Consider the following 13195-nt stretch of genomic DNA (forward strand, 5'->3'; position numbering starts at 1 on the left):
TAATTGAGAATCCCCTTCAGCTCTACAGAGTTGAGGTAGAGATACAGGATATAAATGACAATTCTCCCAGTTTTCAGTCAAAGGAGCACACGTTAAAAATAGCAGAATCCACGGCTCCGGGTGTGCGTTTCTCTTTGGAAAGTGCACAAGATCCAGACGTTGGAATTAATTCTTTGAAGTCGTACACACTAAGCAAAAACGACCATTTTAAATTAAATGTGAAAGTTCTAGGGGATGGGCGAAAAGTTCCAGAGCTAGTGCTAGACAGATTATTAGACCGTGAAAAGCAGGCAGTGCATCACTTATTACTGACTGCCTTAGATGGAGGCAATCCAGCTAACTCTGGAACATCACAAATTTTAATAACTGTCCTTGATAACAATGACAATAACCCCGTGTTTGATAACACTTTATACAAAGCTACGGTAAGGGAAAATAGTGAATTAGGTACGTCCGTTCTCAAGGTGGAAGCAACCGATTTGGATGATGGACCAAACGGCGAAATTGAATATTCATTTGGCAAACGCACCCCTGAGTCGGTGCGTTCTTTATTTCAGATAGAACCACAAACTGGACAAATATCTCTGAATGGGGTGGTTGATTATGAGACCACACATACTTACAGAATAACTGTAATTGCCAGAGACAAAGGAGTTCCAGAAATGGAGGGAGAATCTACTGTTGAGATTGACGTAGTCGACGTGAATGACAACCCTCCTGAGATTATGCTCACCTCACAGCCGAGCCCGGTAAGGGAAGACGTGCCAAACGGGACTGTGGTGGCACTGATAAGAGTGCGAGACCCAGACACAGGCGACAATGGCAAAGTAACGGCGATTATTCCACCGAAACTTCCCTTCACTCTAAAGCCCTCATTCTCCAATAATTACGCGTTGGTGACAAGTGGGCCTCTAGACCGTGAGAGATTTCCGGAGTATAATATACAGATAACAGCATCTGATTTTGGTTCCCCTCCACTTAGTAGCCAACGAACAATCCCAGTTAGAATATTAGATGTGAATGATAACGCACCAAAGTTTTCTCAGTCGTCGTACAACGTTTATATAAATGAAAACAACACACCAGGTTCTATAATATATTCAGTCTCTGCAGCCGACGCAGATGTTGGTGAGAATTCGAAAATAACATATTCTGTATTAGAATCGAAAGTCCAGGATATAATGGTTTCATCATATGTCTACATAAATGCAGATAATGGGAGCATTTTTAGCATGAATGCTTTTGACTATGAGAAAATAAAAGTGTTCCAGATCTTAGTGCAAGCTAAAGACCAGGGTTCTCCACCACTTAGCAGCAACGCCACTGTTCATGTTTTTATTCACGATCAAAACGACAATGTCCCTGCTGTCATTTACCCCTCCACGGTCATGGGCTCTGTGTCTCATCAGAGGATGCCCCGCTCTGCTAAAATGGGGCACCTTGTTACCAAGGTAACGGCCGTGGATGCTGATTCGGGCCACAACGCCTGGATTTCTTATAGACTCGCCGAAGCTACAGACTCGTCTCTGTTCGCTGTGAATCTTTACACTGGAGAGCTGCGGACTAAACGCTCTGTTTCAGAGCAGGATGACGCCTCTCAGAGACTGCTGATAGAGATCAAGGACAATGGAGAGCCAGTCCAGTCCACCACAGTCACAGTGGACATACTGATAGAGGACGGACTACACGAACCCATCTCTGACTTCAGACAGAAATCCACAGAGAAAGACAAGAAAAATAGTAAAATCACTTTCTACTTGATCCTTTCTTTGGCATCAGTGTCTGTATTATCTCTATTAACGTTTTTCATACTACTTATTAAGTGCGCTAGAAACAACAGAGACAATACTAGCTGCTGCATTAGAAGAGATTCTGATGGATACAAGAATCCCAACAGAAACCTACAGATCCAGCTCAACACTGACGGGCCTATTAAGTATGTGGAGGTTCTGGGAGGAGACATGATGTCTCAGAGTCAGTCGTTTGGGTCCTACCTGAGTCCAATGTCAGAGTTTAGTGACCTAACTTTCGTGAAGCCGAGCAGCACTCTAGACTTTAAAGACACTTTACGTGGGCTCGATGCGTCATTACCTGACAGTGCATGGACTTTTGAGTGTCAACAGGTGAGAAACTGCACAGACATTTCATGGTGAAATCTCTCTCTCTCTCTCTCTCTCTCTTTGTGTGTGTGTGTGTGTGTGTGTGTGTGTGTGTGTGTGTGTGTGAGTGAGTGAGTGAGTGAATGCGAGAGAGAGTGTGTGTGTGTGTGCGCGCGCGTTCCCGCAGAGAGCAGATGTTATGCCTTCAAAAGAAGGAGCACTCTATTATTATTCTTTTGAGAGAAGTTCAGATCGGTCCTCCAATGGGATCGCATGTCCTTTGTTCCAAACTATGCCTCTTACCCCAACACCCACACCACCAACAGTTGTTTCAGTGTTTCAGTGTTTCAGTCTGGTTAAACTTACACACGCACAGTGAGGTCTAGTCAAACCACCCATACGTATCACTATCATGTTTTCTTGAGCTCAGGGTGGTAAAAAAAAAAAGGTAAAGTGCTAAGTTTTTCAGCACATTATGCGCGATTATTTAAGATAATTCTATAGACAATCAGTTGCGATGAAAAAGTGTTTTGTTGTGGATTCTATTGTGATACGATTCAGACATGGAGAGGAGCATCTGGGAAATGGAGACTGCGTGCCGACACAGGATTCTGTACTTACTTCCCTTTTTGTTCCTGGCAACAAGTGCGGCGGACTTTTCTTATTCCGTGTTTGAGGAATTAACGCCTGGAACCTATGTCGGAAATATGACTAAAGACTTGGGCATAGAACTTAGGACAATCCATCGAAGGAACCCGCGCGTTGTTTCAGAGCCAAACTCCAGATTCTTTTATTTTAATGCTGCTAATGGAGCACTGGTTGTTAATCAAACTATTGACAGAGAACGTCTTTGTGGGAGCCGTTCTGCATGCTCTTTGCGTTTCAAAGTAATATTACAAAATCCCATGGAAATGCACCGTGTCGTAGTGGATGTCGTGGACGTCAATGACAACACGCCACAGTTTCAGACTAAAAACACCACATTGGAGGTGTCCGAGGCAGCCGCTCCTGGTACGAGATTTCGGCTTGAGAGTGCTCAGGACCTGGATGTTGGTGTCAATACTTTGCATATATATGACCTCAGCCCTAATGATAATTTCATTTTAAACGTTCAAACAAAAAGCGATGGTAGCAAATACCCAGTCTTAATTTTGAACAAACCACTCGACAGAGAAAAGCAGGACACGTTTACTTTGGTCCTTTCTGCTGTGGACAGCGGGACTCCAGCCAAATCAGGTACCACTCTAATTCATATGCACGTCCTGGATGTCAATGACAACGCGCCGGTCTTTGATCACCCCATTAAGAGAGTGAGCGTGTTGGAAAACTCTCCTCCTGGGGCTCTAGTCACACAAATCAATGCCTCCGACTCAGATTATGATATGAACGCGGAAGTATCATATCTTTTTGATAAATACACTCCCCAGGACGTTCTCAAACTGTTTAGCGTGGATTCGACAACAGGTGAAATTCACATAAAAGGCGAGTTGGATCGCGAGCTGGCAAATGTTTATGACATCACCATTATAGCCAGGGATCGTGGAACGCCGGCCATGGAAGGTTCTTGCAACGTCAAAGTAGAAATAATGGACGTAAATGACAACACGCCAACTATAGTCATTAACTCTCTCTCCAACGTCTTCAAAGAGGACGTAGAATCAGGCACTGTGATTGCTGTAATCACAGTAAAAGATGAGGACGCAGGTAAAAATGGTGAGGTCCGTGTAGAAATTCCTCAAGGCTTGCCTTTCAAGCTGAGCCCTCCATTCGAGGAACACTATACTCTCATGACAGATGGCCCACTGGACAGGGAAACTGTGGCTGAATACACAATCACTGTTATGGCCACAGACTCTGGCTCGCCTTCCCGCTTCCAAAAGGAGTCTTTTGTGCTGAGCCTTTCAGATGTAAATGACAATGCCCCCCTATTTACTCAGGCCTCCTACACAGTGGAAATAGCAGAGAATAATGCCCCCAACACTCCTATTCTGACAGTGTCTGCGTCGGACCCAGACTTGGGTGAGAATGGCAGTCTGACATTTTCTATCTTGGACACTGAGGTGCGTGGGTCCCCGGTGTCCTCCTACGTGTATATCAATGCTGAAAAGGGCCACATCTACGCCCTGCGCCCTCTCGATCACGAGCAGATGAACGCTTTCCAGATTCACGTGCAGGTCCGCGACGCAGGGAGTCCGGCGCGCAGCTCGAACGCCACCGTGCACGTTTTCGTCCTCGACGAGAACGACCACGCGCCGTCCGTCCTGTACCCGGCGCTGCCCGCCGACGGCGTCCTGCAGCTGACCGTGCCGCACTCCGCCGGCGCGGGCCACCTGGTCCAGCGGCTCGTGTGCGTGGACGGCGACAGCGGTCACAACGCCTGGCTGTTCTACAGCCTCTCCGGGCCCGACGCCGACCTCTTCCACGTCGGCGCCCACACGGGGGAGCTGCGCGTGGCCCGCAAACTCGCCCTGGAGGAGGCCGGCCTGGTGCTCAGCTTCGCCGTGCTCGTGCAGGACAACGGCAAGCCCGCCATCTCCACCGCCGTGGCGGTCAACGTGACCACGGTCGAGAAGGTGGCGGACGTGTCCTCCTCGCAGCGGCGCAGCGCCTTCTCGCGGAAAGCCCGCGGCTCGGACGTGACCCTCTACCTCATCTTGACCCTGTCCTGCGTCTCCGTCGTGTCGTTCCTGACCTCTGCGCTGCTGGCGGTGCGATGGTTCAGACGCCGCGGTCCACTGTCCTGCCTCGGCCACACCTTCTTCTCCAAACACGCCCTCGACAAACACAGGCACCAAGACCTCCACCTGCAGATCAACATGGACGGGCCCATGAGATACATCGAGGTGGTGGGAGACTCCAGGGATGCACAAAAACGCACTTTAGGGCCCTGCTACTCCACATTGTCCAGCGTGAGCGACTTTGTGTTCGTAAAGTCACCGCTCACCGGTCAGAATGCAAGGCGCATGAGCCTCTCCAAGAAACTGTTTGCTAACTCAGTGAGTAAGGTGAGCACAACAACCCCCCCGAGTCAACCCTCAAAACTTTCTCTCTAGATGTGCAGCGGTCCTGATATACTGTACAGGGTGATCCAAAAGCATGAGACCATTACATGTTATAAATGAAATATGCTGTGATGTTTGGGAGAGAGGGGTGTGTGTATAAATAGTGATCATCTAGTGCAGTGGAGCATCCCTTAAATATTTAAGACGCCTGAGGGGGCTCACTGAGGAACACTAGTGCACTTCCTGGAACAGAATAGCAACCGTGTCTCACAGCAGTGCACACATGGTTTGTGTGCACAAGTTTCTACCTGTGGTGTGTGTGTGTGTGCGTGCGCATGTGTGTGTGTGTGTGTGTGTGTGTGTCTGCGCATGTGTGTGTGCGTGCGCACACTGGGGGAGTTGGAGCAGGGGCTATGTCTACTTCGCCATCACATAGAGTGAGGGGGAGTATGTGCATTATGTATGTGTGGGTGAGTGAGTGTGTGCATGTGTGAGTGAGAGACAGGAATATCTCCATTCTCTGTGTTTGTGTTGTTTTTCTGGGATCACAGTATCATCCGGCTCAATCACCCTTACTGACCTCTTTATCTGTGTAACCAGTACTGTGGCCTCCGTGACTCAATCCCTGCTGCCCTCAGCTTTCTGACTCAGGCCCCCGGTTGGCTCATTCACTGACATACTAAACACAGCAATGCACAACAGACACTCTTCTAGGAAAGAGCACTATGTTAAGGTGTCTAGTCAGTAGCGCGACATTTTTGAGAGAAATAAGACTGAAACAGTAGTAGAAACTAGCACTGAACATTTAAAAAATGTTTCACTGATTAGGGAAATTCTTGCAGCACGTTTTTTGATGTCAGGTCTTACTATAACGATTGGAATATAGCAAGAGGTATCATTTCTTTGGAAAAGGTTTTAGTGGGTCGTGACACCCAGTGAATCTGACTTACTGAGCTTCCTGCGGATAGCACACGCGCTCAGTTGGTGGTTTGGATGGCGAGCGGGGTGTGTAATCCTGTCTGGGGTTTAAGGGATCAGTAGAGCAGGGCATTAATGCCACACGTGCTCCTCTCTGAGCGAGCAGAACTAGGTTGGACTCATGGAAAGAGAGGATTTAGCGATAATTTGAGCTATAAATGCAGAGAGACTGGGTCAGTTCGGACTGGACTGGACTATCAGTATAAGTGCATTAGAAAAGTTGTAATACATGGACTTGGGGATAGGGGAAATGCTTTGTTCACTCATGTTTTTTTTTTGTTTTTGCCAAGGATGTGTCCATTCTTGTCTGTAAATGAACTCAGGCGTGGCAGCAACAGAATAGCTCCTTCAATTATTCACACTCTCATCCCCTCTGTGGCATGTTCTCTCGGGCAGGCAGCCTTGGCTTTGCTCTCTCCTCCTGTCCTTTTCTCGCTCTCTTTCTCTCCATCACAGGCTACTGTTACAGCTACTGCAGTCATTTCTCATTGTGACCTCATAAATGCTTCCCTTCTAGATGTGTTCGACCTTTATGACATCACAGTATTCAAGACGGCAAGGATCCGGACCTGATCAAATTGACTGGACCAGCATACTTAAAATGTCTATAGAAAATGTCTAAATAGTGTTTTCTTCTCTTGTTCCTCTAGCAAAAACCACCCAACAATGACTGGCGCCTTCCACCGAACCAGCGACCTGGACCCAGCGGGTGAGTTGTTTAACAATCACAACCACAAAAATGCTGTCTGACACATTTTATCGAAACAATTTAAATGGGATCAATGAGAGATATCCATCAAACACACTGCACTATCCAGATGAAGTCTGTTTCAGTACATGGCACACTCACATTTGAGAGCCCTAATCTGACTTCCGGAACCACTTGCCCTTCAAATCCAATTAATTTTATGGGTCATGCTGTTCTTGTATCTCTGTGAGTGAATTTATTTCTACATAATGTCATGGATGTTACAGGCCAACAGATTTTACAAGTGGTCTGGCCAGAACAACAGAGCAGCTTCAGTATGACAAATGGCTCTGAAACAGGGAACTACATGCATTATTTTCACTGAATTGAAATGATGTTTAGGAAGGTTTTTGAAGAATAAATGTCTCATACGTAAAGCCTAGTACAATAGTGTAAAGTTTGTATTTAGACTTCTATCACAAGTGAACTTCTTCGCACACCTGCGAAATTCACATGAGGGACAGACAAACCAATCTCGGAGCCTATGGTATAGCTTCCTTAGTCGCTTCGCCACGAGGCCGACACTGCTCATGCTTATCCATGTGGAACAGAGAGGCTGAAAGGCCTTGTCCTTGTGTTTCAGCCAGCACAGGTTCCACACCATTCAACAGAGATGGACCCCATACGAGAAATCGAGGTAGAGTGGAGTGGCGTAGGACTAGCAGGCTGTGTGCAAATGATTTTTGGCTTGTGGTAGAAAGAGAGTAATTTTTTTTTTTTACCTCTGAAGCGGCTTTTTTTTTTCTAAAGAGCTCTGTCTCTACCCCAAGCTTGGCTGTTTTCTGTCAAGCGTGAAGCCCCACTGTCTGTTGCCTGTGTTTGTTTAGGCTGTGGGTACATACTCTCTACCCAGAACCTGCTAGTATGTTTTCTGTATAAGCGAGTCCACGGTAGACATTTCATCTTTGATGTCATTTCTTCTGAGTGATGCATTTAGTCTGTGTGTGAGCCCTTTTCTATGTGTCTTTCAGTTATCAGATGTAGCAGCACATGCATAAATGAACATGGCTCGCTGTATGTTGTGTATATCGAGCTGTGTGTCTTGTGTGTAGCATAGACCTGTTTTTGCCTGTGCATTCCCAGCAAGGTTGTAGGCTTTCAGTTGGAGATGTCTAGTTTGTCCTTGTATCTTTAGTATAGACTTTCATGTTACCGTGGTTCTTCTCTCTGGTCCCCTCTCCGCTCTCTTTCTCTGTCTTGATCTATCGCTTTATCTCTTTCTCTCTTTTGTGTGTGTGTGAGAGAGAGAGAACGAGAGAGAGAGAGAGAGAGAGAGAGAGAGAGAGAGTGTGCGTGTGTGTGTGTGTAACATTGTGGACTGACTGATTTCTGGGTGAATCATAATCATTCAAGGTAGACTGTTCTCTGGTAAAAGGTACAGTGTAATAATAGGTGTGAAACAGTGGACTGGTTATTTCAGTCATCTAGGAGAGTGTGTGTGTGTGTGCACACGCGTGCGTGTGTGCGTGCTTGTGTCAGTCAATGTTGGTTTATATCAGGCTGCTCTGTTAGTCCACCATGCTGGGTGTGCTCCCTGTGTCTTGGTGCTGCTGATGACGCTCATGTGTTGTCTTGGCTCAAAGCTGGGACCGCTGCTAAAACAAAAAAACTCAAATCACCTCATTCATCATTATTTTAAATGTGCCTATGTGTGCAAACAATTGGAGAAATTAAAACGTTGGCTGTCGGTGTGCGTGTGTGTGCGTGCCTGCGTGTGTGTGTGTGTGTGCGTGTGTGTGTTCACACGAGCATCCCTCTAACCAGCGTCCCTCTCTCCCCCAGAGCGGGCCCCCTCCCTGAGGGAGCAGGTGTGGTTGCCGGCACTGGACCTTGGCCACAACCCCCCACCGAGGCGGAGCAGCTCCAAGCTCTCATGGCCGGAGCCAACGGTGAGTGTGGCCCCATCACAGATCACAGATCACAGGGACGAGGGGGAAGAGAAATGGGGGGGAAAAAAGAACTTGTGGGCTTAGGGAATGGAGTGTGTGTGTGTGTGTGTGTGTGTGTGTGTGTGTGTGTGTGTGTGTGTGTGTGTGTGTGTGTGTGTGTGTGTGTGTGTGTGTGTGTGTGTGTGTGTGTGTGTGTGTGTGTGTGTGTGTGTGTGTGTGTGTGTGTGTGTGTGTGTGTGTGTGTGTGTGTGTGTGTGTGTGTGTGTGTGTGTGTGTGTTGAGTATATGAGGCAAAGAGGGTGATTAATACATCCATAATACTGACTGCAAGACTGAACGGAAACACAGACTGGAGCGGACACACAAGGCTCACAGGATAATTCTGTTGTGATGGAGGCTGGAAGTCTCTAACTCAATAAGAGGAGGTCTGTTAGTGAAGCATCCTCTGCCACCCAGTCTACATACAAACAAGTCTGCTCTCCTCACATTATCAGTGAACTGCCTCTTCCTCCCTTTGTGCTGGCTTGTCTGCACGAGCAGGGAGAGCTTAGAAGATACACACAAAGATAACACACAGAGTGTGTGTGTGTGTCTGTTCATGGAGTGTGCATGTTCATGAGAGCAGTCATTGACTTCGGATTGACTGGAGGAGAGAGAGTTAGGACAGGGAACCCTTTGTTCTCATTCCACACAGCTGCACTCAGTGCCTGAAACTCTCACTGTCTTTCCAAGTGTGTGTGTGTGTGTGTGTGTGTGTGTGTGTGTGTGTGTGTGTGTGGTCAGCATTAACACTGGTTTCTGCAACAGAATTCAACCACCATGACAAGGATTCTTAGAGAAATGAGCACAAAGCTCAAAGGCTACTAGCATCTCTGCTAGCTTTAGTGGGCTAAAAGCCACCCCCAAGACAGAATGTGCTAGAAGTGGCTATTTCTGTTTTATACGAGACCTCAAATGAAATTAACTGCCTGTTCTCAGTACGTGTGTAACCGTGTGAGTGTGTGTGTGTGTGTGCGCGAGTGTGTACGTTGCATGGTAGAGAAGCAGGGAGAGAAGGAGGTCATGGCTGACTGATGAGTGGGAGTATGTGTGTGTGTGTGTGTGTGTGTGTGTGTGTGTGTGTGTGCACTGTGTGATGGGCTGGGGGAGGGGAGGCTTGCTTCCTGGGAACAAATCTCGTTTGCTCTGCCGGAGCTGCAATGCAGCACTGCGCTGACTGGTGCCTGTGAATTATGAGCCTGTGTGTCCCATAAACACCTCAGCTATAACCTCTCCTGCGTCTCTTCTCTTCTCTCCTCATCCCCCTCTCCTCTCTTTCTTCCTTCATTCTCTTTCTCCTTTTCTTGTGTTCTCTTTTCTGGATGTATTCTATCCATCTATTTCATCCCTTTTTATCTATCTATCTATCTATCTATCTATCTATCTATCTATGTCTCATTCTACCTATGTCTCTATCTATCTATCTATCTATCTATCGTCTCTCTCTCTCTCTCTCTCCCTCTCTCTCTCATATCCTTCTCCCCATCTCCACCGCTGTTGTCTCCTGCAGCGGTGAATGAAGCCACGGCCACCATGGGCCCGCGCTACAACGCCCAGTACGTGCCCGACTATCGCCAGAACGTCTACATCCCCGGCAGCACCGCCACCCTGACGGCCAACCCGCAGCAGCAGCAGCAGCAGCAGCAGCAGCTCCAACAGCAGCAGCTCCAGCAGCAGCTCCAGCAGGCACTGCCCCCGCCCGCCGCCATGCCCCCCGTCGACGTGCCCAAGGCCGCCCAGACCCCCGCCAGCAAGAAGAAGTCCACCAAGAAGGACAAGAAGTAAGCCGATGGCGCGCGGTGTTTTGGAGGCAGCGGCTACACAGCCCAAAACATGAGCTGATATGTCTCTCTTATCTACTCCTGATGGTGTGTTAGCTTCCTGCTTTTTTTTGGTTTTGTTTTGTTTTGTTCTTCTTTCACGGTTTTGTTTGAGATTTTAAAAAAACAAACAAACAAAAAAAGCTACAGAAAAAGAGAACCTCAAGCACTGAGGTTGTAGTATTTTGCTGTACTTTGTTTAGAGATATTTTTTTTTGTCCTTTTTTATTTGTCCTTTTTCTGTCCTTATTTAGTCGTATGTATACAGTCTATCTTGCTCCTTGGTCTTGACTTCATATTTTGAACGGCAATTTCAATCTTCAGTTAAGGTGAGGGTTGCATGTGATAGGGGAGATGTATTCACATGCTATTTCAAGACCTGTAGTTCAAAACAGGGACGTGTATCCCTATTGTGTAAGATAATATTACTGAGTGAGGTTAAAAAAAAAGAAGAAAAGAAAGACTAAAGAAGAACGATTACAGGTCATTTGTCATGTAAAGGCTTTTAATGTTCCTTTCTAAATGAAAAATAGATGCTTCTTGTGGTGACAAGAATGACAATGTTTTGTTAGACTTCTTACTCTAAGAGGATGTGCCATAGCTCGAGACAATTGCATGATCCAAGATAACCTAAGGAATTAGACCCATTAAGACTATGCAGTGAAGCAGAGATTTTTTTTTTTTTTTTTTTTTTTTATGAACCTGAATTGATACGATCTAAATTTGAGCTTGTTACACGAATGGCAAGAGCCACCTTCAGTGTTTGAGTCATATACAAGAACCAGACCAAACTCATGTTTATAAGATTATTTTAAACAAACATAGATTTTAGTATGACAAGAAGAGATAAATGTGAAGTCTGCACTGTTCCACTTGTACTTAGACTTCAGCCCAAAGGTTTCTCTCTCTCTCTCTGTATTTACTGTTCTAACCTTATGAACGCGCATCACACCAAGTATTGTATGAACCTTGGATTAGAGTCGGCTTGATATTGAATGGATTTTTTTGTTACCTATCTTACCATTTGATTAGTGTTACGCCATATTGGCCCAATCAAACAGGGCCTGTTGTATGTGGTAGCGATGGTCCAATTGACAGAGCTCTACTATCCTGAAGTGCTTGTGAAGGAATTCTATATGAAGTTGTTAGGGAATTAGGATTAGAAGGACTGGGTAAAGGAGGCAGGGGTTTTGGGGAAGTGGATACTAAATGGTGGGTGAACTGGATAGAGAGAGAAGACTCTCGTAGCACTGACAAGAGACACGGAAAACGCCAGATCTGGAGTTGTTGAGGGAAAAAAGGAACATTGGAAGGGTACTGAACATGTAGACAGAGAAAATAAAACAAAAACACCAGACTAGCGCACAAGGGATTGATGGTTTCCTTTCGCCGCAGAGGAAAGTGTTTCAGCTACGCGTCAACCACTACAACAACACTTGCATAACCCTGAGTAACAGCGTGGTTACTTGCACTGTAATAAGAGCACACACAGGCTTTTGGTCACACTTACACTTATGGCAATACCTGCCACACAGGTAGCAGTTGGGCCACCAACAGACTACACACACAAAAAAACGATGGCTGACCACTCTGACCTAGTGGGGTTTTTTTTTTGTAACGTTAGACTTGCCCAGAATGTTTGACACCTGCCTTTTACTCCACTACCCCAAGAGCACCCACCACTCTACCCTAATGTATATAAACAACACATAGCCGGTCCGTATGAGCTTCATCAGAGCCAGCAGGTTGGCATCTACTGGAATGTTTAGACTATTTTTAAGAAAAACAAAGTAAAAAAAAAAAAAAAGATGAAAAAAAACTGTTTAACCTCTTCAGATTATGTGTAGTGCTATAGAATGCGCATTTAGGCCACAGACTAACCAACCTGTAAATAATCAAATTGAAAAACTCTCGCAAAAGACACGCAGTTGTAGGCTTGAGGCTCGTAAAATATTGTGCATATTTTTGTGTTTTTTCCTCTCTATCGCGTTCGCTCTTTGTCCTTCTCTGATTTTCTTCTTTTTTGATCACGGAGACTTTGAAGAATAACACAGCGCACTAAAATGTCTTTGAGGTGTTTCCTCATTCCTGTGTACTCTTTTCTGTGTTTGTAATTTCAATCAATCGTTAGTGTTGCTGGAATGCCATCCCTGTCCAAATGAATATAAATATATATTAATGTGTGTCTTCTGCTGGAATACTTAATATACTGTAATATCTTTCATATTAAATGCTTAGAGCTTCATGTTACACGTTTATTTTATATGCTAATATTTATATTGCTGTTTATTTGTTTATGTTTTTCTTTATTCCCTGAACACTGACATTTCAAAATAAAAGTTCATCGGAGCTTTTGAAAAAATGTTGATGTTTGGTCTTTTTTTTGGATGTCCAGTTGTTCCTACATTTGCTATGCATTTTTTTGTGCTTAATGGGGTCGAATGGATTTACTGGGTAGGGTTTAATAACAGTCCAAATTAGTGTCTTGCTGAGTTGAAAAGGATTTGAAGCCAATGCTTAATCATTTGGTATTTATAAAACAGTGTTTAAACATTGACAGTAAAATATAGAGTTCATAATCCTTATCCCCACTACATGTTACCTCCAGACACACAAATAG

General features: G+C 45.6%; 1 protein-coding gene across 6 annotated transcripts in view; it reads left to right on the plus strand.

Moving 5' to 3' along the window:
• Nucleotides 1-12926, plus strand: part of LOC134080450 (protocadherin beta-16-like) — a 148224-nt gene extending 135298 nt beyond the window's left edge. For 5 of the 6 annotated variants that reach the window (XM_062536896.1, XM_062536895.1, XM_062536898.1 and 2 more), the window contains exons 2-4: nt 6730-6788; nt 8610-8716; nt 10266-12926. In XM_062536896.1, the coding sequence (XP_062392880.1) occupies nt 6730-6788; nt 8610-8716; nt 10266-10540 (441 nt within the window). In that variant the 3' untranslated portion in view covers nt 10541-12926. Of the gene's footprint in view, nt 1-6729; nt 6789-7410; nt 7465-8609; nt 8717-10265 lie in introns of all 6 variants that reach the window. The other variant, XM_062536893.1, reaches the window with a different exon arrangement.
• The last annotated feature ends 269 nt before the right edge of the window (nt 12927-13195 follow it).

This window comes from Sardina pilchardus, chromosome 5 (assembly GCF_963854185.1).
Source record: "Sardina pilchardus chromosome 5, fSarPil1.1, whole genome shotgun sequence".
In the NCBI taxonomy this organism is placed as follows: Eukaryota; Metazoa; Chordata; class Actinopteri; order Clupeiformes; family Clupeidae; genus Sardina; species Sardina pilchardus.